A 24,400-nucleotide genomic window follows, 5' to 3' on the forward strand; every position below is an offset into this window, starting at 1 on the left:
ACATTCAGGAGATCAAAATTCCGCTCAGTTTGCATAATGAGAGGTTTCCGTTTCGAAAAATGACATTCGCTTCTCTTTCGGCTTTTATTTAACCGCTGTGTGGGGAATAGGTTCGTTTATGTTCTGATATATGTCACTCGCCCCTATAGGACCTCTTCTGTCTCTGTAACTTTCCCACTCTCACTGCTTTGCTTTCCTGATTACGTATTTATTGGATTTCTCCCTCCACTCACTTCCCCTGGTGGCTTGTGACTCAAACAACGACACCATACAGCTCCTACAGATAAGGGCTGGCTGACAATGAAATACCTGTGCAGGAGACCAACATCCCGCTCAGTTTGCATAATGAGAGGTTTCCGTTTCGAAAAATGACATTGGATTTTCCTTAGTAGACTCAAGGAACAGCTCATCCTATATCACAAATGTTTTCAAGCACAGCTTTCTCATCCTGAACGTGAAATGGGTATTTGGTGCTTGTTTAAGGAAATCCAGTATTGCTTATTAGTTTATTCCGTTTATAGTCAATCAAATTACCACTATGAAATAGTATGTGAGTAACCTTGACAATGGTACACATCATATGCAAAACTGGTGTGAGTTATTTTCCGTCATCGGTGCTGTATGCGTGTTGAAAAAGTGCCTCCTTCTTTTGCGCGCCAGTCAGTGTGGCTTCAGTCGTGCGTTTTAGCACCCCGGCGGTTTCAGCACTTTGTTGGAAGGACAGCTCCCGCGCCTCAGACCTGCTTTGGCAGATGGTCAACATCTTCCGTGCCATTTCAGCAAAGTGATCATTGTACAAATCCCCGAGTAGCAATGGACGACATTTTAGATAACTTATCTTTTACTGGACATTCTGTCTTTTATAACTTTACTGATAATTGGATACCTGATGGAAGGGAAACTATTTATTTTATTATACGATGTGTCATACCGACTGTGTATATTCTGATCATAACGATTGGGTTGTTGGGGAACATTACCTTGGTTAAGATTTTTATCACCAACAGTGCAATGAGGAGCGTCCCCAACATATTTATTTCGAGTTTGGCAGCTGGGGATCTTTTGCTTTTGGTCACTTGTGTTCCAGTGGACGCATTCAGATACTTCTTTGAGGAGTGGATCTTCGGTGTTGTGGCTTGTAAACTAATACCGGTCATTCAACTCACCTCAGTCGGAGTCTCAGTGTTCACTCTCACGGCTCTCAGCGCTGACAGGTAAGATCAAGAATAGATGAATGGGAAGTATTCTTATTGCCAATATTATTGTTACGTATACCTAATTGCAAATGTTAAGAATAATTAACATATGTAATTCATAATGATTCATCAATTGTTATGATTATTTTTATTGACAACACAAGTTTTATCCTAATTCAATGCTGTGTAAATGTCACTGACAAATCTGGATATTTTGATTGACAAACCAAGTGTGGCCTCAGAAATGTTTAAAATGAATCAAATAGTGTACACCTGCTGGTTGTATTGACTTCAATAAGCCTGATTTGTGTTATATTGTTTTATTCAGGAGAGACACGGTTAGAATGGCCATTTATCTTCCCTGGAAGTAGCAGCATGAATGCTGAGATTCGAAAAAAATGGCACTGTACATTTGACAAATCACAAGAATAAGAGTATTTTGAGTTAATTTCCAAAACACTATATCCAGACATTTTTCACAGTTGTGTTTTTTCACCAGAAATGATTGCTTATGAGTACCTTCATGTGTGTGTAAAATATTGCTTCATAGATTTTAGGTGTGTATTAAAATGTAATTTTTTTCTTGTAACAAACGCTATATATCTATTCTTTAGCTGGAATGGAATGTTCATATGCTGAATATGTATCTGTGATATGTGGTTGTCTCAACTAGCTATCTTAAGATGAATGCACTAACTAAGTCGTTCTGTGTCTGCTAACTTACTAAAATGTTAAATGTTAATGTTTTACATACAGATCTCATATTACTGTATTTATAATTTTTTATATTGATTTCACAAATATATCAGTTGTACAGTTCTTTATAAAAAATGTAGTTTTTTGTTACATTTGACAGTGTAAAACCTAGCAGTACTACTTATTTCTCTGAGAGTGAGGCGGATATTGTCACGGTTGTAGTAGGAAGGAGCGGACCAAAATGCAGCGTGTGTGTCATTCCACATTTTATTTTCACTGTGAAACTATGCAATACATATAAATAAACTGAATAACAAAACAAACCGTGACGCAGAGGTGACACAAACACTAACTCATAGACAATCTCCCACAAACCCAGGTGGAAAAAACACCTACTTAAGTATGATCTCCAATTAGAGACAATGACCAGCTGCCTCTAATTGGAGATCATCCCAAACAAAACCCAACATAGAAATACAAAACTAGAACATGACAACATAGAAAAACTAAACTAGAACACCCCCCTGTCACGCCCTGATCTACTCTACCATAGAAAATAGCAGCTTTCTATGGTCAGGACGTGACAGATATACTGCGTTTAGCAAAAAAAACATGTTTATTTGTCTCGCAAATACCTGTCTGTCATTAAACAACCCCATGCTATGATTAGATAGATCTGTGTGTTTTTCACTCTTTCAGAAGTTCTTTAAACATTTCTGTAACGGACGTCGTAGTAAGTGGACCAAAGCGCAGCGGGTTGAGTGCTCATTATATATTTATTTTGAACACTTAAGAAAACAAAACAAGAAAATGTACAAACGAACAGGATTACAGGCTAAACACAACTATGCAATCACAACTTCCCACAAAACCCAAACAAAAACATACCCCTCTATATAGGACCTTCAATCAGAGGCAAAGAGGAACAGCTGCCTCCAATTGAAGGCCAAATCAATAAACTAAACATAGAACTAAAAAGACTAGAGTAGAACATAGAAATATACTAACATAGAACATAGCCCAAAAACCCCGGAAAACACTAACCAAACACTCCTCTACATAAACACACACCCCGAACCACATCAAACAAATACCCTCCTGCCACGTCCTGACCAAACTACAATAACAAATAACCCCTTTACTGGTCAGAATGTGACAATTTCAGAAAATGTACACTACCGGTCAAAAGATTTAGAACACCTACTCATTCAAGGGGTTTTCTTAATTTTTTTGGGACTATTTTCTACATTGTAGAATAAGAGTGAATACATCAAAACTATGAACAAACACATATCTAATCATGTGGTAACCAAAAAAGTGTTAAACAAATCAAAATCTCTTTTATATTTGACATTCTTCAAATAGCCACCCTTTGACTTGATGACAGCTTTGCACACTCTTGGAATTCTCTCAACCAGATTCATGAGGTAGTCACCTGGAATGCATTTCAATTAACATGGGTGCCTTCTTAAAAGTTAATTTGTGGAATTTCTTTCCTTCTTAATGCATTTGAGCCAATCAGTTGTGTGGTGACAAGGTAGAGGGGGGTATACAGTAGACAGCCCTATTTGGTCAAATACCAAGTCCATATTATGGCAAGAACAGCTCAAATAAGCAAAGAGAAACGACAGTCCATCATTACTTTAAGACATGAAGATCAGTCAATATGGAACATTTCAAGAACATTTTAAGTTAATTCAAGTGCAGTTGCAAAAATCATCAAGCGCTATGATGAAACTGGCTCTCATGAGGACCGCCACAGGAATGGAAGACCCAGGGTTACCTCTGCTGCAGAGGATAAGTTCATTAGAGTTACCAGCCTCAGAAATTGCAGTCCAAAATAAATGCTTCACAGAGTTCAAGTAACAGACACATCTCAACATCAACTGTTCAGAGGAAACTGTGTGAATCAGGCCTTCATGGTCGAATTGCTGCAAAGAAACCACTTCTAAAGGACACCAATAAGATGAAGAGACTTGTTTGGTCCAAGAAACATGAGCAATGGACATTAGGCGGTGGAAGTTTGTCCTGTGGTCTGGATATGCCATCCCATCTGGTTTGGGCTTAGTGTTTTCAACAGGACAATGACCCAACACACCTCCACGATGTGTAAGGGCTATCTGACCAAGAAGGAGAGTGATGGAGTGCTGCATCAGATGACCTGGCCTCTACAATCCCTTGATGTCAAACAAATTGAGATGGTTTGGTGGGATGAGTCGGACCGCAGAGTGAAGGAAAAGCAGCCAACAAGTGCTCAGCATATATGGGAACTCCTTCAAGACTGTTGGAAAAGCATTCCAGGTGAAGCTGGTTGAGAGAATGCCAAGAGTGTGCAAAACTTTCATCAAGGCAAAGGGTGGCTATTTGAAGAATCTCTAATATAAAATATACAGTATTTTGATTTGTTTAACACTTTTTTTGGTTACTACATGATTCCGTATGTGTAATTCCATAGTTTTGATGTTGTCAATGTAGAAAATAGTAAAAATAAAAAATAAAACTTGAATGAGTAGGTGTTTTGAAACTTTTGACTGGTAGTGTATATATAGTGTTTTGAAAATAAGCTCTTCATGTTGTATTCCATAAAGAATGAGGGTGGCAAGCCCAGTTCAGTTGTATTCAGTTATCATCAGGCATTCAAGAGGAGTCATACAGAATAATCTGCACAGTGCATAATTTACTGTCTGAGTGTGTGAGATTAAAAGGGCAACCATGCCTGAATCTTTGTTTGGGACCTTAATTTGACCTAGCAGACCATTTCCTCCCCCACACATACCCTCACCAAGACCACTGATGCTTGGAGACAGTGACCTTCTCAAGTTACCATTCTATATCCCAACAAATAACTTGTCTTCTGGTATTAAGAGCTCCTACCTCAGCTAAAAGTTAACTGGTGTCATGAAAATTCCTGGTCTGACTCAGGTCTGGACATCAATATGAAAGTATAAATGTTTAATTATCATATTAAAGTCCATGGGATTCTCTGATATAAATAATACCCATTGTGCATGCCATTATAGCAGTCCAAAAATGGTACAGTGCTTTGTAATGACTCTTTCTATGACACAGAATGTAGTATAGAGCTCTATCAGTTGGTGGAAAAGTTTGGCTATGTCAATCGTCACTGGAGATGACCATGACTTTTGGCCATCCCTGTCACTAGGGGCCATATTGTCACGGCTTTCTTCGTCGGAGGACGATATAGCGAAATCGTCGTCCGAAAAGGTGGATCAATATACAGCAGAGTTGGTGTTCATTTTCTTAATTTATTAACAAAACGTTGAACACGGAAAAACAAGAAAACAATAAGCACGACAAATGACAGTTTTGCAGGCTAACAAAACACGCAATGCAAAAACAATCTCCCACAAATACAAGACAAACACACCCAACTAATATAGGACTTCCAAGCAAAGGCAACACCAAACAGCTGCCTTCAATTGGAAGTCCACCCCAATTAACTCATAGAAACACACCCACTAGACTACACATAGAAAAACATAAACATAGACCATAACTCAAAACCCGGAAATAATAAATCAAACACCCTCCTAACTAACACACCACCCTGAACCACATAAAACAAATACCCTCTGCCACGTCCTGACCAAACTACAATAACAATTAACCCTTATACTGGCCAGGACGTGACAGTACCCCCCCCTTAAAGGTGCTAACCCCGGAAGCACCTTAAAAAAATAAAAATTAAAAATAAATTTAAAAAAAACACAACCCCAAACAACAAAACAAATTTCCCCTCTACTAAAAGGGAGGGAAGGGAGGGTGGCTGCCGTCAACGACGGCACTGTGCTACACCCCCCCTCCCCAACCCACCTATATCAGGAGGTGGCTCCGGTTCTGGCCGTTCCAGGCAGTCGGGCCAGTCTGGCAGTTCGGGGCAGTCTGGCCAGTCTGGCAGCTCGGGGCAGTCTGACCAGTCTGGCAGCTCAGGGCAGTCTGGCAGCTCGGGACAGTCTGGGCAGTCTGGCAGCTCGGGACAGTCTGGGCAGTCTGGCAGCTCGGGACAGTCTGGCAGCTCGGGACAGTCTGGGCAGTCTGGCAGCTCGGGACAGTCTGGGCAGTCTGGCAGCTCGGGACAGTCTGGGCAGTCTGGCAGCTCGGGACAGTCTGGGCAGTCTGGCAGCTCGGGACGCTCAGGGCAGTCTGGCCACTCCGGCAGTTCAGGGCAGTCTGGTCACTCCGGCAGTTCAGGGCAGTCTGGCCACTCCGGCAGTTCAGGGCAGTCTGGCCACTCCGGCAGTTCAGGGCAGTCTGGCCACTCCGGCAGTTCAGGGCAGTCTGGCCACTCCGGCAGTTCAGGGCAGTCTGGCCACTCCGGCAGTTCAGGGCAGTCTGGTGACTGTTGACTGGCGGGCAGCTCTGGTGACTGTTGACTGGCGGGCAGCTCTGGTGACTGGTGACTGGCGAGGCTGGGTTTACGCACTTGAAGCCTGGTGCGTGGTGCTGGTACTGGGCGTACCAGATTGTGAACACACACCTCCAGGCTAGTGCGGGGAGCGGGAACAGGACGAGTCGGACTGGGTTGACGCACTTCCGGGTCCGCACGAGAGACAGGAGCTGGAAACCCAGGGCTATGGAGGCGCACAGTCGGTCTTGATCTTACCTCCTGCACAACCCGTCTTGGCTGGATGGAACTAGTAGCCCTGTACGAGCGGGGTGCTTGTACAGGGCAGACTGGGCTGTGCAGGGGCCTGATGGTAGCCGTGCGTAGAGCGGGAGTTGGGTAGCCTGGTCCTCGGAGGCGTACCGGCGACCAGATGCGCTGCGCAGGCATCCTCCTACCAGGCTGGATGCCCGCTCTAGCACGGCACCTGCGAGGGGCTGGAATAACGCGCACCGGACTGTGCGTGCGTATGGGTGAGATAGTGCGCTCCTCAGCGAAACATGGCGCTCTCCACCTCATACGCTCCTCCATATAACCACGGGTAGCTGGCTTCCGGCTCTTCCTATGCCTAGCCAAACTACCCGTGTACCCCCCAAAAAAAATTATTGGGGGTGCCTCTCGTGCTTATACGCCAGTCGTGTCCCTCGGAAACGTTCCCGGTCCATACCAGCCTTACTCCATGGGCCTTCTCCGGCCATAACCTGCTCCCATGTCCATCTCTCCCGATTGTCCAAATCACAATTCCTCTGCTCCTTCCTCTGCTGCTTGGTCCTGGGTTGGTGGGAGATTCTGTCACGGCTTTCTTCGTCGGAGGACGATATAGCGAAATCGTCGTCCGAAAAGGTGGACCAATATGCAGCAGAGTTGGTGTTCATTTTCTTAATTTATTAACAAAACGTTGAACACGGAAAAACAAGAAAACAATAAGCACGACAAATGACAGTTTTGCAGGCTAACAAAACACGCAATGCAAAAACAATCTCCCACAAATACAAGACAAACACACCCAACTAATATAGGACTTCCAAGCAAAGGCAACACCAAACAGCTGCCTTCAATTGGAAGTCCACCCCAATTAACTCATAGAAACACACCCACTAGACTACACATAGAAATACATAAACATAGACCATAACTCAAAACCCGGAAATAATAAATCAAACACCCTCCTAACTAACACACCACCCTGAACCACATAAAACAAATACCCTCTGCCACGTCCTGACCAAACTACAATAACAATTAACCCTTATACTGGCCAGGACGTGACACATATGGTGAGATTGCAGTCTACAGCTGTTCTCTCTATGGTTTCCCTAGTCCAATTCAGCATGTCATTTTGTGCTGAAGAGCAATGAAAATAAGCCATTTGTATGCTTACTCGATGTGAGGGCTTTAAATAATTGTATCTTATTAGCACTCACCTGGGTAATGCTCCCAAACATGAAAACACAATAAAGTGGGATTACAGTGGTTTGTTCATGTAAATTCAGACAATAAACCCATCCTTGTTACTCTCTGGTGCGGTATCAATGTGTCCATTTTCTGTGCTTGTCTGTTGCTGCCTGAGGCAGCGTGGTCTATGACTATGGGGGATTTCTACACGGGCAGAAGGCATCCGAGGCTGCTGGAACAGCACAGTCAAGGGCAGTGTGCAAACCTCCAACTGCCAATCGAGATTCTCCTCCAGACCAGACATTTCATCAGCAGAAATATCGTTAGAAAACAGTCAGGATGTGGAAAATCTTATATCATTGGAGCAACAAATCTCTTTATGCCCAATGGAGCGAACACCCTCTGTTGCACCCGCATTTCCTATATTTTCCTCCCGCATTTCCTATATTGTTTGACTTAGCAGAACTTAATTATTCTATACACATAACACTGAGTGTTGATTTACACGGGAGATCAGGCCAAAGTCTAACCTACACATTTGTTTTATTGATCAGCTTGTAAACATTTGGGTTTATATCAATATTTAGATGCACTTTGGCAGCAGTGCAGAAACACATTATTGTTTCAGTTAAATCTTTATAATTTAATTTACTGGTAATTATTGGAACCCTTGATCTCAATCCAAGGACATCATTATTTTGGGTGTGTTACGGTCAGGACATTCATTCGTTAGCTAGTGCAATCATCATGCACTCCATAGATCTTTCATGTGTATGTAAAATATCCCCTCTAACACTCCATAAAGCTTCTATTCGGTACTCATGGACTCAGAAATGCCTTGTCTTTGTCAAAGCCTCCTAAAGTTAATTAGATTAATTAAATATAATCACATAATTGACATTTGATTTTAGACAAGGAAATTAGAACAGTAAGGACAGCTGGCCATTTAATCCCATTTGCATGGAAAAGACTGCTTTGAATGTAATTTCATTATTAATATGAAAATGTCAGTAAAGGCTTTCCATTAACGTTAATTTGTTCTATCTACAGTAATGCTTCACTGAGGTTGAAAAAAGTTTGGAGAGTCTGAAAAAGGTTTTGTGAGTCTATTATCAGTGTGTGAGTTGCAGCGAACCATCAAATAATTAATGATCACAGGTTCAGTCATATCTGTCTATCACTGCTTCTGAGTGTCATGTCTGTCCTAATCCTGGAGTTTCGCTGTAGCCTTTGACACCAAGATTACATTTTGGTCTTGTGTTGTTGTGTTTTCAGGTACAAAGCCATTGTGAATCCTATGGACATCCAGACATCTAGTGCTGTGTTCTGGACGTGTCTGAAAGCTGTGTCCATCTGGGTGATCTCCGTCCTGCTGGCGGTGCCCGAGGCCATCTTCTCCCAGGTAGTACACATCCAGGACAAGAACGTGACCTTCACCGCCTGTGTGCCCTATCCCCTCTCCAACGAGATGCATCCCAAGATCCACTCTGTCCTCATATTCCTGGTGTACTTCCTGATTCCTCTGTGGATCATCTCTGTGTACTACTACCACATCGCCAGGACGCTGGTCAAGAGTGCTCACGACATGCCTGGGGAGATCAGTGAGCACACTAAGAGACAGGTAGGTAACAACAACAACATCCTGTATATCAAACAAGTCACGAATGAGGTTTGACTGTTACAGTTGTGGTTATTAGGAACGGGATATTAAGAACATTAGGTAACTTGATGGATCCATTTGAATTGGAAATGTGGAATATCTCATTCCATGCTTTTAGGGTACAACGCATCTGTTGTTTGATAATACCGGTGTAGGGAGCATACAGTGCATCCGGAAAGGATTCAGACCCCTTGACTTTTTCCACATTTTATTACGTTACAGGCTTATTCTAAGATTTATGAAGTAATTTGTCCCCCTCATCAATCTAAACACAATAGCCCATAATAACAAAGTGAAAACAGGTTTTAGAAATTTTTGCAAATGTATTAAAAATAAAAAACAAAAAAACCTTAATTAAGTATTCAGACCTTTTGCTATGAGACTCAAAATTGAGCTCAGGTGCATCCTGTTTCCATTGATCATCCCTGAGATGTTTCTACAACTTGATTCTAGTCTACCTGTGCTAAATTCAATTGATTGGACACGATTTGGAAAGGCACACACCTGTCTACATAAGGTCACACAGTTGACAGTGCATGTCAATGCAAAAACCAAGCCATGAGGTCGAAGGAATTGTCCGTAGAGCTCTGAGACAAGATTGTGTCGAGGCACAGATCTGGGGAAGGGTACCAAAGAATTTCTCCAGCATTGAAGATCCACAAGAACGCAGTGGCCTCCATCATTCTTAAATGGAAGAAGTTTGGAACCACCAAGACTCTTCCTAGAGCTAGCCGTCTGGCCAAACTGAGCAATCAGAGGAGAAGGGCCTTGGTCAGGGAGGTGACCAAGAACCTGATGGTCCCTCCAGAGTTCTTCTGTGAAGATGGGAAAACCTTCCATAAGGACAACCATCTCTGCAGCACTCCACCAATCAGGCCTTTATGGTAGAGTAGGCAGACGGGTCTGAATACTTTCCGAAGGCACTGTATGTTGGTCACATGAATCTTGGGGCTTGTTACATGAAATCCAGTAACCAGGTTTCCTGAAAAAGTCCCAAACATTATTGCATGTTATAGTGCATATTAAGCTAGAGTGCACGTTGAGCTAGAGTGCACATTTGAATTTGACGAAACTGAACAGCATCACACATTTTCTTGCAACACAGGATTTGTTTTATTTTTGACATAACCCCGGAACCCTAGTTACAGGTTTTAATGTGAAGAGGCTCCGGGTTTTAATGCAGACATTTCCATTTGTAGTCAAATACACCAAGTAAATATTTTAAATGTTGTAAAGGGCAAGTGGAGGACCATGTCAAAATGTATCACTGATTGTTTCATGGATGCCCGATCTTTACTGTCTACAGAGGTAATAAATTATAGATCAGGGGAAGGAGGAAGTAAATTCTAAATGTAAGCAATGGTCTGGTCAGGTACATTCATTTGAGCGTCCATTGACCAAAGAACATTAAATCAGATGCTGCTTTGCTTTAATATTTCATCCAAAGTTAAGAACTTCTAACTAATCATCAGACAAATGGGCTCAAATCCAGATCACTACCCAACCAAGAGCATGAGTAAACAGATATAGTCCAAAACCAAAATACCCAGCTTCCAATCAATGAGAACCTGACTCAGACCTGACCTGAATCCAGGTCATAAAATATGCAAGTAGGTGCTCACACTGGCCAATGTGAGGCTGATATCAACAATGAGCAATGCATAGTAAACAGTATTGATGAGTGGTGCTGGAAGGGCTCCATGTGTTGTCTTATTCACAGCTGTGAGGCAATAAGAGACCCGAGACCCAGCTATCCTCTACAGTAGATACCCAGTGAATCTGGTAGAAATCTGTGCGACACGTGAAAATACGAGAAGCCTGGAGGATGACCAAATCATTGAACCTTCAAATGCACATTAGCTTTTACTGTCTCTGCCTCAAAGTAATCCCCGGCACTATATCCCCACTAATCAAAGCTATTGTCTCTAGATTTGTTTCTGTGCATTTGTATTTCAAATCAAATTAAAGGACTTAATCATTTGGGTGAACCCTTAAAATAGAAGAACAACACAGACTGTTGATGTTGTGGCTGTGTACATCTCCTATTAGACAGGTCCAGGGGGATTGGGCTGCAGAGGCTCAAGTCTCATTTAGAGGAAAACTCTGATAGCATCTGTCTCTACTGAAAGACATTTAAAGGTATTTAACACTAATTATATGACAAGTTGCATTAGCCTGATGAAAGACGGGATAGAGAGAGAGAGAGAGAGAGAGAGAGAGAGAGAGAGAGAGAGAGAGAGAGAGAGAGAGAGAGAGAGAGAGAGAGAGAGAAAGATTTGCTGACCCTAAACACATGATTCTGGTAATTGTTTGAGACATAATGAAACAGTATTGGTTGAATCTCTATCTATCATGTCTAACAGACATGCACTTCGGAAAGACAGTTTCTATTCATTACTTTATGAAAAGCTATAGTAACAGTGGTCTTAAAGGGAAACTCCACCATTTTTCAACTTCCTAATCATTATCTCCAGCACCACCCCAACATCAACATATGTGAAAATTGTGCGTTTCTATGTTTTGTAGAAGAAAGATACAGGAAAATAAGTGTTTCCAATGACATCATTGGTGTGAATTGTGTGATTTTGACCAATCGTGAGTATGCATTGCCTACTAATTGTCTACTAATTGGTTGATGATGTCATTGGAAACAGTTACCTTTCTCTAAACTTTTTACTACAAAACATAGAAACGCGACATTTTCACATATGTTGATGTTGGGGTGGTGCTGGAAATGATGAACTGCTGTACGATACATTTTCAATAAAGGCCGTAGAAAATAGGCTTTCCGATAATCATCTAATCTTTATCTATTTTAAATCACTTTGGAATAGAGGATCGTCCCTACAATGGTGTTTGCAGATTTACAATTTAATATGAACAATGACACTGTCCAGGCAGACACTGCTAGTGAATATGATTTCAGACGTGATATGTATGAATGTAAACATACAGTCCAACCATCTCCCTATGCCAGGGGTGTTATTGTGCTGTTATGATATGCAACAATTGCTCTGGAAGGATTCATTTGGCAGGCTTTCTACACAAAAGTAGGCTAACACACAAAACACAGTGACAGCATAATCAAGACAATATTAGTTAAGCCTCCTGTATTTAGAACTATGGCCTTGGCTACAGTCTGTTAACTTTCCCTGGCACACAGTTCCATAAATAAAACTCTCCTTGTCAGCTGTAGAAGTTAATAGTAGGAATAGTTTATAATTCATACCCCACACTTCTTACTGAGACCAGCAAATACAAGAGTGAATAACTTATTGTGACGCGATAACAACAATGTAGAGAATTACATGTTTGGCTATGAAAGATTGTTGATACTGTGGCGAATTATAAGCAAAGTTATTTAATTTTGACATCCATATCAATGTAGACCATCAGTAAAGATGGTCTACATTGATATGGATGTCAAAATTAAATAACCAGATATAACAGCTTGCTATTGACTAAGATTCTAATACATTTCTGAATAATTTATGAAGTCCAGTTCAATACAAGATATAGAGTGCTGATCAGAAGAAAAGTTGCTGACAAGTTAGTGGATTGTTCAGGTTTTTGTTGAAAAACCTAAAAGGATTGTGGGCAGAGTGCCAGCATCACGTCTTGACAGCTGGCTGCCATTGAATGGCGAGCTAAATCATGACAATTACCCAGGATATAAAACCAACCCAGACTTGCATTTCAGAGCTCAATCTCCTGCTCACTTCACTGATGGTTCAAATAGGATGACAGCAGTACTCAGAAGCTGTTATCTGTGCTGTTTGTCAGACACTCTGTGGGATGAAATGTTGATTGGACTGGACCTTCTTGTTTGACATTTCTGCTCATACGATAAAAGGTTATGACAGTACAGATATCTTTGACCCTTCTGAAGAGTGCTGACTGCAGGGCACTTAAAGTACTGATGGCTCTTGTTTGTTTCTTCATACTTGATTGGTGTCTGGTACATACTGTATTGATACTAAAGGACAATAGCCATACTACTTGTAGCCTGTAGCCTGTAGCCTGTGCACTATTATTCAAAATACAGAAGAGAGTGATTTGGACACATTTTATTTCATAGGGCTTCTGTATTCTGTGATGGTTCTGTATTTTCTATTCTGTAATCCTTCTGGAGGGATGCCTTCAGTATTTTGTATTCTCTAGTCGTTCTGGAGGGAGACCTTCTGTATTTTGTATTCTGTAATCCTTCTGGAGGGAGGTCTTCTGTATTTTGTATTCTGTAATCCTTCTGGAAGATTGACATGGCTTTATGTTATATAATATGTATTTTCAAACACTACATGTCTTTTTTTTCCAAGATGGAGACGAGAAAACGGCTTGCCAAAATTGTTCTGGTTTTCGTGGGCCTCTTCGCTCTCTGTTGGTTCCCCAACCATGTCTTGTACATGTACCGCTCCTTCAACTACCGTCAGATCGACTCCTCCCTGACCCACCTCATCATCACCCTGCTAGCCCGGGTGTTAAGTTTCTCCAGCTCCTGTGTCAACCCGTTTGCTCTCTACCTGCTGAGCGAAAGCTTCCGCAGGCACTTCAACAGCTCACTGCACTGCAAGAAGAAGCCCCACCACGAGCGCAACACGAGCTACCTGCAGAGCACCTCAGCCATAAGAATGACCTCCATCAAGAAGACCACCCCTACTGTCATCAATGGACATGGCAACAGGCAGGAGGTCTCTCTGTAGGTTTAGGAGTGGTAGGAGTGGCACCAACAACAAAAAGATACCGTGCAAAACTTTACAAGGTGGACTATTCTGAAAAGGACATGCATGTGTGCTCAACAGAAAATGTTTGGCTTGAAGCCGCCTTGTCTATACATTTCCCACAATACTACATATTACTGCAGATGAGATGGTCACCTATGAACTGAAAGTATTGAACTGAACATGTTTGTCAACAAATCTGTTGTAAATACTGGTATCCACAATGTTCCACTTTTCATGTTTTTTGGTCAATCTGATGCATGTATCACTTCACAGAGTTTGTATAGATATACTGTCTGCTGTCTGTGACACATACTGCCCAAACTCCAAACCTAAAGAGCAGGCAATTGCTTTTACGACAGGAAATCTGTCCATGCACTTAAAAACAACATTATAATGGCTCCCAAGGGGGCACAGGAGTTAAGGGTAATTTCAACAAAAATCATAATGTCCCTTTAAGTAATTATTTCCCTCAAACATCTGCCTGAAAGTGGATAGAAGTGCCAAAGCAGACAGAGGGGACCACAGGAAATGTACGCTGGAAATGAAACCAACATTTACCAAGTGTTGATGGGAACCTGCATGCCACTATTGCAGGACAGTGAGATCATAAACACCATACAAATGTGTTCATGAGATATATATTCACTTTGACAATGCCATTTCCTGTGCTATGTTTGAATGTTTATCTTCAGATGCTCAATGTGACACCAATGTTTGCTGTTTTGTTAAGTAAAACGTGTCCCAGTACGTTGAACTGCAAATGCTGCAACAGTGCTGTACTTTTTTGGATAATATTGTGTTGTTATTTTGCAAACTTTGACCATTCCATGCACAGCATAGCTTCATTGAGCATGTAAAGGAATACGCTCTAAGAACAGTGTGCTTTCTGAACATGATTAATCATGCTCAATTACACTCAATTACATTTAAAGACATGCTTCTATACTTTGGCAACTAGTAAGTATTGTTCAAACCTTTGGGCTGGATGTGTCAATGTGTAGTTCATACATACATAATCTATGAGCAGAATTACTGTCTGACCTCAATAAGCCACGAAATCCCTAGTTTGAAAGCGACTGTTTTCTGTAAGCTGTAGGCTCCAGTTTCCTACATTTACCCCCACGTGGGCAAGCTCCGTAGCAATTTAAGTTCAGTCAATGAGTTTCAGCCCTTTGCCATTTGAGTGACAGTTATCAACGCTCACACACAGTAGAACAAGAGATAGAGAGCAAGGACGTGGTGCACATAACTGTACATTTGTGATGGAGTATGCAATATTCGGGGGACCACTTTTGGCCGTGGGTGCTACTTTCAGAACTACTGGCTAACAAGTATATAAAAGTACCAGAGAATATCTTTAATTACACTTATCACTCAGGAGATCATGATTACTGGATTAAACCAACTAACACGTTACACATTAACGTCCTCAATCAAATCCTATCTCTTCCTCCTAAACATAAAAACGGACGTTTTTGTACAAAATCAATCTGTTTAATAGGCTGCATTTACATAGGCAGCCCAATTTGAGTCTTTTGCTCAATTATTGGCAAAAGAGCTGATCTGATGTGGAAAAAAGTGTAAAAAGATTAGAATCGGGCTGCCTAAATGCAGCCTTAGTAACATGTCCTGATACACTGATCTCAAGTGATAAGTCAACAGGTCCCTCACTGGAAAAGAGATCTGTGTCCGTAACAACAGAGAAAAGTAAATGGCTGAGTCTACAGCTATTTTCTATCGTCTGTCCCCTTTCAGTGCCATGGAAATATATCTGTGTTATTCTACCATAGTTCTCGATTCCTTCATCTTTTGTGATACCTTGAAACACTATGTACAATGTACAATGAAAAATGCATGTGTTTGAAATTCTTCATCAAATAAAAGACCTCTTTGCTATCAACGCAATGTGATACTACGAGCTCCTAATTTCTGTGGATTTACAATGTTTGTTGAATTAGGAACGGGATCCTCCAAGGCTCCTGCTGTTTGTCTGTAGAAAAGTATATCCACAGCATGTAATACCATCACAACAAATGTGAAAGTATGTCATGTTAAATGTGCCAGGTGAAATTGTCTGTGAACAATTGTAATGTTATGATATGTATGCTTTCATTCAAATTTCTTCTGCTTATGAATCACATATTATTTATGGAATATTGATATTTGACATGCAAATATATACTTTGTGTTGCTATTACGTTATTACATATAATATAAATGTGATAAAATTAATAAATTCTACTCACAAGATTTAGCCTGTTGGGTCTGTGGTATGCATCTACATGTGGTATGTCCATAGATGTTTGTCCGTATGCATATTTCACATTCCTCCCCAACATGCATTCGTCTTATTTATTCAGGACCATGCCAATGATAAGGTGAGCAAACTGTCTTTATTAATTTCAGAGAGTGCATTTAGTCAGACAAGAGAGACACAGCAGAGATAATGGATCTGTTGTAAATAAAACACTCTTTTTAAAGGGGGCTTTATCTCCATCTACCAGGCCTGATTTGGTTTGAAATCAGTGGTTCATCTCGTTTTCATTTCCTTCATCATTTTCTGAATAGGGTGATTCCCAGCGCAAACACGGTGGGCTTATAGCCATAGGAGGTGGGAGGTCGATGTCCTGATACATGAATATACTGTATGTATGCACTGATAGAAGTAGAGGGAAATGTATAGAAACCTGTAGTCTCGCGTTGCCATACCTCCAAAATCACGTCGTTGTCACGCCTCCCTTGGAGGTCTGGAGAATTTTGTATTGCAAAAACGTTTTGATTGGATGTTACATTTCAAGAACCCTCCCCCCACATGCCGTTGGTGCTAGATTAGTGCAAATCCAGGATCCTTGGGACGTTCCTACACTAAACCCTACCCTTACCTTTACCCTTACCCTAACCTTGACTTTAACCTTAACCCTTACCTAACCCTAACCTTAATCCTTACCTTAACCCCTTTAAATGTCAACTTCAGTGGGGTAATGTCAGAGTTGGGACGTCCCAAGGATTCCAGATGTCATGAACAGTTGGTGCTAAGTGTTACAGTATGTTTGTCACTGTTTTCAGACCAGGAAGGACACATTTTTCAGAGAGTTGTTCCATATGCTAGTTTGCAGAAAATTGAAACAACATTGCAGAAAATTGAAAAAATCCTGGAGGAAGTGTGCTCTATACACAAAATTGACATACATCAACATAATTTGATGTGGTTTTAATTGCCGATTTAGACTTTTTCAGGCTCTCAGGAGTATTCAACAAATAAAGACTCCTAGAAAGAAAGAAGTTTACTACTGAATTGTGTTAATTGTGCTGTGAGTTGTTTATCCATCAACAATATGTACAACACAGGTTACACCTGCTTGACGAGGATATGCAAACAGTATACATCTTTGGCATAAAGTGAGAGACACAATGAATGGCTTGCTGGCAGAGTATGATTAGCTTTTAGCTTATGATACGATTTATGAACCAGCACACCATTGTGCATCTATCATATGAAATACTACTGGGTTGGAAATACACAGAATTTTACTTCCTTGTTCAAGTTACAAGTTTTAATGTCACATGCACAAGTACTGTGAAATGCCTTTCTTGCAAGCTCTAAACCCAACAATGCAGTAATCGACAACTAAATAATAATAAGTAATACTAAAAATAACATAAGGTAGAACAAAAACACACAAGAAATAAAAACAAGAAATATGAAGAGAACAAGAAAGTAAGCAAGCATACTATATACAAGGTCAGTCAGTTCCAGTACCATATTTACAATGTGCATGGATACTGGAGTGATAGAGGTAGATATGTATAGGGGTAAGGTGACTAGGCAACAGGGTATAAGTTAAATAGAGTAGCAGCAGCTTGTATGTGTGTGTGTGCGTGCGTGCGTGTTGGAGTGACAGTGTGCGGGAGTGTGCATAGAGATAAAATAAAATACAAGGAGAAATATGTATACAGTCTGCTTTATAATCATTATTGTGCCACAACTAGGTGTTTGATGTAACATACGCTCATTAATGTAAAGGTAATGCAATATGTGCATTATTTGGTCTCAAGTGTTCCTGCTTTCAACATTTGATAAAACAGACCATTTCAAGCATTCATTTGCCACATGCATGAGAAGACAAGGGTGCATTAAGTAGCCACAAACAAAGACATATCCTCGAAGGCAGAACCTGTGAAAATGCGTACTTGAATGATGGATCCAAAACACTTTCAGCATGTGTCAAAAACAGGTCTGAAGTTTGTTGATTTCTCTGGAAGAACCAAAGTCTGATTTGGTATGATACCACTGGTGAACATCAACTTTGCTATCAGCTTCATGGCCAGACAACATGGTCTGGAATTACTCCTGGCCCAATTCATAAATGATGAAAAACACAAAACATAAGTCACATCAAATTCAAATCAGTTATCCTACATGAGAACAGCATACTTTTTGCTAACGTAACTGACTTTTTTAAATAGTTAGAACAAGCCAGATATTCAATCCAGATATTCAGATTTTCATAACTATAGTAGCTATTGAGGCATGTCATTCCCGTTTGAACGTTACATGACCAGAATAATCTAATCAAAGCTTGTCGGTTAAATTGACATCAGTTGCCATTGAGGACATTATAATTCAACACATTAATATTGACGAAATAATGAATAATGCATGACTTCATTTGATGTGTCTACATAGCAATGATGTTTTAAAAAGACCCATTGAAGTAAAGAACCAGAGTGCAGAGAACCTTGGCGTGACCCTGGACAACACCCTGCCGTTCTCTGTAAACATCAAAGCGGTGCAGGTTCATGCTCTACAACATCCATAAAGTACAACCCTACCTCACACAGGAAGCGTTGCAGGCCCTAATCCAGGCACTTGTCATCTCCTGTCTGGACTACTACAACTCACTGTTGGCTGGGCTCCCTGCTTTTGCCATCAAACCCCTGCAACTCATCCAGAATGCTGCAACCCACATAGTGTTAAACCTTCCCAAGTTCTCCCATGTCACCCCACTCCTCCGCACAATCCACTGGCTTCCAGACGAAGCTCGCATCCACTCCAAGACCATGGTACTTGCCTACAGAGCAGCAAGAGAAGCTGCCCCTCCCTACCTTCAGGCTATGCTCAAACCCTCAACCTGAATAATCCGTTCTGCCACCTCTGGTCTCTTGGCCCTCCCACCCCTACGGAAAGGCAGTTCCCTCTCAGCCTAGTCCAAGCTCTTCTCTGTCCTGGCACCCGAATGGTGGAACTAGCTTACCCTGGAGGCTGTGTCAGCAGAGTCCCTGCCCATCTTCCGAAAACATCTGAAACTCTACCTCTTCAAAGAGTATCTCAAGAACTTCCCATCAAACCAACTCCTTGAATGCCCTACTCCTTGAAGTTTGCAGTTGTGTCTAAAAAAACTATTTAGCGTAAAAAATATTTTCTTTTACCCTTTAGTGTGTGTACTTTACTGTATTTATACTTGGGATATCGCTTTTCAACAGTAAAAGTAAAAAAACATAGCTGGAGGATTAACTTCCTTTGAATGTCGAAGTGGCAGAAACACATAGGGTGCATTTGGATTGTTTCTGAGATGTAACTAAACTGAAATATGAAGCATGATTTATTAATCCATATTTATTGAACAAACTCACAATAAGTTAGTGGCATTGAATAATTTCACCAAATGTTTCAGAGAATGTCCCTAGATTATTTTAAACTGTCAAACCACACCATTATTAAAATGTTTTGTCATATAGCAGATGTTCTTATCCAGAGCGATTTACAGGAACAATTAGGATTAAGTGCCTTGCTCAAGGGCACATCAGGGAAAACATCCACCTAGCCAGCTCAGGGATTTCAACCAGCAACTTTTTGGTTACTGGCCCAGCACTCCTAACTGCTAGGCTACTTGCTGCCACTCTTTAGGTAGAGTTTTGTTGACATTTGTCAAAAAGGATTCTGCAAAGGTTGCTCTTGTGCATTCTTGGTAAAAGAAAGTAGGTAGCACTAATGTAGTGTCCTTCCTTTGTTCACTCAACAAATGCAAACGCTCTTTTCCTTGCTGCCCGTCAAAAACATCCAGGTAACTAAAAGCATAAGGAACTTTCCTTTGCCTCAAAAGACTATTTGAATTCAGCCGTATACTCAAAAGAACCATTCCACTATACAGATAATGTGAGCCTAGGGCTCTGTGTTATTATTAAACATGATTGTACAACACAACACAGAACACAAGTTGTAGTTCTCTTAACCTATATTATGCCCTCTGATTAGCACACATATCATGTAATTAGTGTACAAACCATCCCATTTGTTTATTTGTTGGTATCTCATCTGTAAATTCCAGGTCGGCCTTTCGAGGACATTATTAATTGGATTTCATTGTGAAAGGTTGTCATGACAGAGACCAGAGGCTTGCCAGGGGAGCTGCTCTATGTCATCCACCCCATGTGGTGTTAGTGTGAGGAGGTGATGTGTGGTTCCTACTTTAGCTCCCTCTCTCTCCATCTGCCTCAGTCAAACCATCTCTGTCTTGTCAGTTTCCACTTATTAGCTCTCTTATTAGATATGACTGGGAGCCACTGCTGAAGTGGCTTATCCCACTTATAGACAGGCAGGCAGTGTACAAACATCTCCAGCAAAGCAGCAGAAACAAACACCATCAAAATCATATCAACGTTTTTTATACCCATGCACAGATTTGCAGATGTTATCGCAGCTGCAGCAAAATGCTTGTGCTTCTAGCTCCAACAGTGCATTAATACCTAGCAATAGTACAACAACAACACACACATAATCCAGAAAAAATTATTATGACTACAATACAGTATATACAGTTGAAGTCGGAAGTTTACATACACTTAGGTTGGAGTCATTAAAACTTGTTTTTCAACCACTCCACAAATGTCTTGTTAACAAACTACAGTTGTAGCAAGTCGGTTAAGGCATGACACAAGTCATTCTTCCAACAATTGTTTACAGACAGATTATTTCACTTGTAATTCACTCTATCACAATTCCAGTGGGGCAGAAGTTTACATACAGTAGGTTGACTGTGCCTTTAAACAGCTTGGAAAACAGCTTGACTGTGCCTTTAATCAGCCAAAACCTTAGAAAAAAAATTGTAGACCTCCACAAGTCTGGTTCATCCTTGGGAGCAATTTCCAAACGCCTGAAGGTACCACGTTCATCTGTACAAACAATAGTAAGCAAGCAGCCGTCATACCTCTCAGGAAGGAGATGCGTTCTGTCTCCTAGAGATGTACTTACTTTGGTGTGAAAAGTGCAAATCAATCCCATAACAACAGCAAAGTACCTTGTGAAGATGCTGGAGGAAACAGGTACAAAAGTATCTATATCCACAGTAAAATGAGTCCTATACCGACATAACCTGAAAGGCTGCTCAGCAAGGAAGAAGCCACTGCTCCAAAACCGCCATAAAAAAACCCAGACTACGGTTTGCAACTGCATATGGGGGCAAAGGTCAGACTTTTTGGAGAAATGTCCTCCGGTCTGATGAAACAAAAATAGAACTGTTTGGCCATAATGACCATCATTATGTTTGGAGGAAAAAGGGAGAGGCTTGCAAGCCGAAGAACACCATCCTAACCGTGAAGCACGGGGGTGGCAGCATCATGTTGTGGAGGTGCTTTGCTGCAGGAGGGACTGGTGCACTTCACAAAATAGATGGCATCATAAGGGAGGAAAATTATGTGGATATATTGAAGCAACATCTCAAGACATCAGTCAGGAAGTTAAAGCAAATGGGTCTTCCAAATGAACAATGACCCCAAGCATACTTCCAAAGTTGTGGCAAAATGGTTTAAGGACAACAAAGTCAAGGTATTGGAGTGGCCATCACAAAGCCCTGACCTCAATCCTATAGAAAATTTGTTGGCAGAACTGAAAAGCATGTGCGAGCAAGGAGGCCTACAAACCTAACTCAGTTACATCAGCTCTGTCAGGAGGAATGGGCCAAAATTTACCCAACTTATTGTGGGATGCTTGTGGAAGGCTACCCGAAACGTTTGCACCAAGTTAAACAATTTAAAGGCAAGCTACCAAACTATGAATTGAGTGTATGTAAACTTCTGAACCACTGGGAATGTGATGAAAGAAATAAAAGCTGAAATAAATCACTCTACTATTATTCTGACATTTCACATTCTTAAAATAAACTGTTGACCCTAACTGACCTAGAAAGGGAATTTTTACTAGGATTAAATGTCAGGAATTGTGAAAAACTGAGTTTAAATATACTTGGCTAAGGTGTATGTAAACTTCCGACTTCAACTGTACTGTACATATAAAGTGGGTGAAACAGTATGTAAACATTATTAAAGTGACCAGTGTTCATCCACTCTATGTACATAGGGCAGCAGACTCTACAGCGCAGGGTAGAATGCAAACTACTGGTCGGAGGCCAGCTAGTGGTGACTGTTTAACAGTCTGATGGCCTGGAGAGAGAAGCTGTTTCTCAGTCTCTCGGTCCCAGCTTTGATGCACATGTATTGTCTCCGCCTTCTAAATGGTAGTGGGGTAAACAGGCCGTGGCTTGGGTGGCTGAGATCCTTGATGATCTTCTTGGCCTTCCTGTGACACCAGGTGCTGTAGATGTCCTAGAGAGCAGGCAGTGTGCCCCCTGGAGAGCCCTGCGGTTGAGGACGGTGCAATTGCCTTAGCAGGTGGTGATACAGCCCGACATGATGCTCTCTATGGTACATCTATAGAAGTTGGTGAGGGTTTAACGGGCCAATGAAGCCAAATTTCTTCAGCCTCCTGAGGCACTGTTGCCAGAGATGGGCAAAAATTACCAAATACAATTACAAAATAAAATGACAAAATATGATGAAGATGAATGTATCAAAATAAACTATATATTTAATTAAAGTACATGTATTTTAAAATACAAAAACACATTTAGTTGAATTCACTGACTGTAAGACACTCTGGATGTCACGACATCCACCGAGGTCAGTCCCTCTCCTTGTTCGGGCGGCGTTCGGCGTCACTGGTCTTCTAGCCATCGCCGATCCACCTTTCATTTTCCATTTGTTTTGTCTTGTTTTCCCGCACACCTGGTTTGCATTCCCTCATTACTCGTCTTGCATATAACCCTCTGTTTCCCCCCATGTCTGTGTGTGGAATTGTTATGTGTAAATGTACGTGTACTCCAGGCTGGTTTGCGCCGGGTTATTGTAACCTGTGTGTGTTTCGTTTTCTGAGTGCCGTGTTTTGTTTGCCTCAACAAAGGGCTCCGTTTGCTACCCATATCTGCTCTTCTGTGCCTGACTTCTCTGCAGCCAGTAACGCACTCCTTTACACTGGATAAGAGTGTCTGCTAAATGACCAAAATGGAAATGTACTGTATATGAACATAGCCAAATGAACTGCAAAGAACACTGTGTATTAGTATTGGACTTGTTTAGGAGCGGGGCTCATTAGAATAATACTCAGCATGCTTTGCAATTGTTCATTTTTACATTACATTTATATTTAGTTGATTTAGCAGACTCTCCTATCACACCATAGTGCCATCAGACTTCTGATACTAACACAGGGTGAATGGGGGCCACAAAATGGTGAACTGCTTACAAAAGTATTTTGTATTTTGAAAATACAAATTACAGCTCTCAAAAGTATCTTGTTACAAAATACATTGGAGTGTAGTTCAGCCTAGTGTAATACAAATGACAAATCACTCAGAAGTAATTTAAATACATATTTCAGAAATATAACAGAAATACTGCCCAGGGAACTTGAAGCTTTTGACCCTCTCCACTGCGGCCCCGTAAATATGGATGGGGGCATGCTTTCTCTGCTGTGTCTGCTGTCTTCTGTAGTCCACCGTCAGCTCCAACAGATCTCTGTGGACCAATGCGCTTCACAATCAATTGATTGGTCTGTTGGAGAGATGATTGCTGTTGTTTGTGCACTTTTCATGACAATCCTTTATCTTCAACGCTATTGCAGCCATGGGAGGTCATCAATGAATGAAGAGAGGAGAGTCCTCTGAGGAAAGCTTCAACAGGCTGAATGGAGTCTTGTCACCTTGTCACCAGCGCCTATAGGGAAAGTATTTCCAGCTGTGTACAGTAATTACGAATGTGTTCAACAGCACTTAAATTACATGTTGTGTGAACTTAATTATTATGCATTGAGAAAACCGCTATTGTCATCATTGAATAGGGATTACAGGACTTGGCAGTTCTGCTATTATTGCTGGAAATAATTCAAAGTGGATAAGTAGGGGATAAATCAGAGACAGTCACACTTACATAAAAAGCTTCACAATCCAAAACAAAGACTGAGAAGCATTGTTATGCAGTACTTACTTTGTATTAC

General features: G+C 41.1%; 1 protein-coding gene across 1 annotated transcript; it reads left to right on the forward strand.

Moving 5' to 3' along the window:
• Positions 1–299: 299 nt before the first annotated feature.
• Positions 300–16,250, forward strand: LOC115174792 (neuromedin-B receptor-like). The gene is made up of 3 exons (XM_029733699.1): positions 300–1,214; positions 8,968–9,313; positions 13,669–16,250. Exons 1-3 carry the CDS (start codon positions 622–624, stop codon positions 14,050–14,052), a joined length of 1,323 nt encoding a protein of 440 aa, XP_029589559.1. The 5' UTR covers positions 300–621; the 3' UTR covers positions 14,053–16,250.
• The last annotated feature ends 8,150 nt before the right edge of the window (positions 16,251–24,400 follow it).

This window comes from Salmo trutta, chromosome 35 (genome assembly GCF_901001165.1).
Source record: "Salmo trutta chromosome 35, fSalTru1.1, whole genome shotgun sequence".
NCBI lineage: Eukaryota > Metazoa > Chordata > Actinopteri > Salmoniformes > Salmonidae > Salmo > Salmo trutta.

Bases quoted from the DNA above. Each gene is read 5' to 3' on its own strand.
- LOC115174792 (XM_029733699.1), top strand. From the start codon at position 622: ATGCGTGTTGAAAAAGTGCCTCCTTCTTTTGCGCGCCAGTCAGTGTGG. The intron at 1,215-8,967 runs GTAAGATCAAGA...TTGTGTTTTCAG, and splicing joins ACGGCTCTCAGCGCTGACAG to GTACAAAGCCATTGTGAATC. The intron at 9,314-13,668 runs GTAGGTAACAAC...TTTTTTTCCAAG, and splicing joins GTGAGCACACTAAGAGACAG to ATGGAGACGAGAAAACGGCT.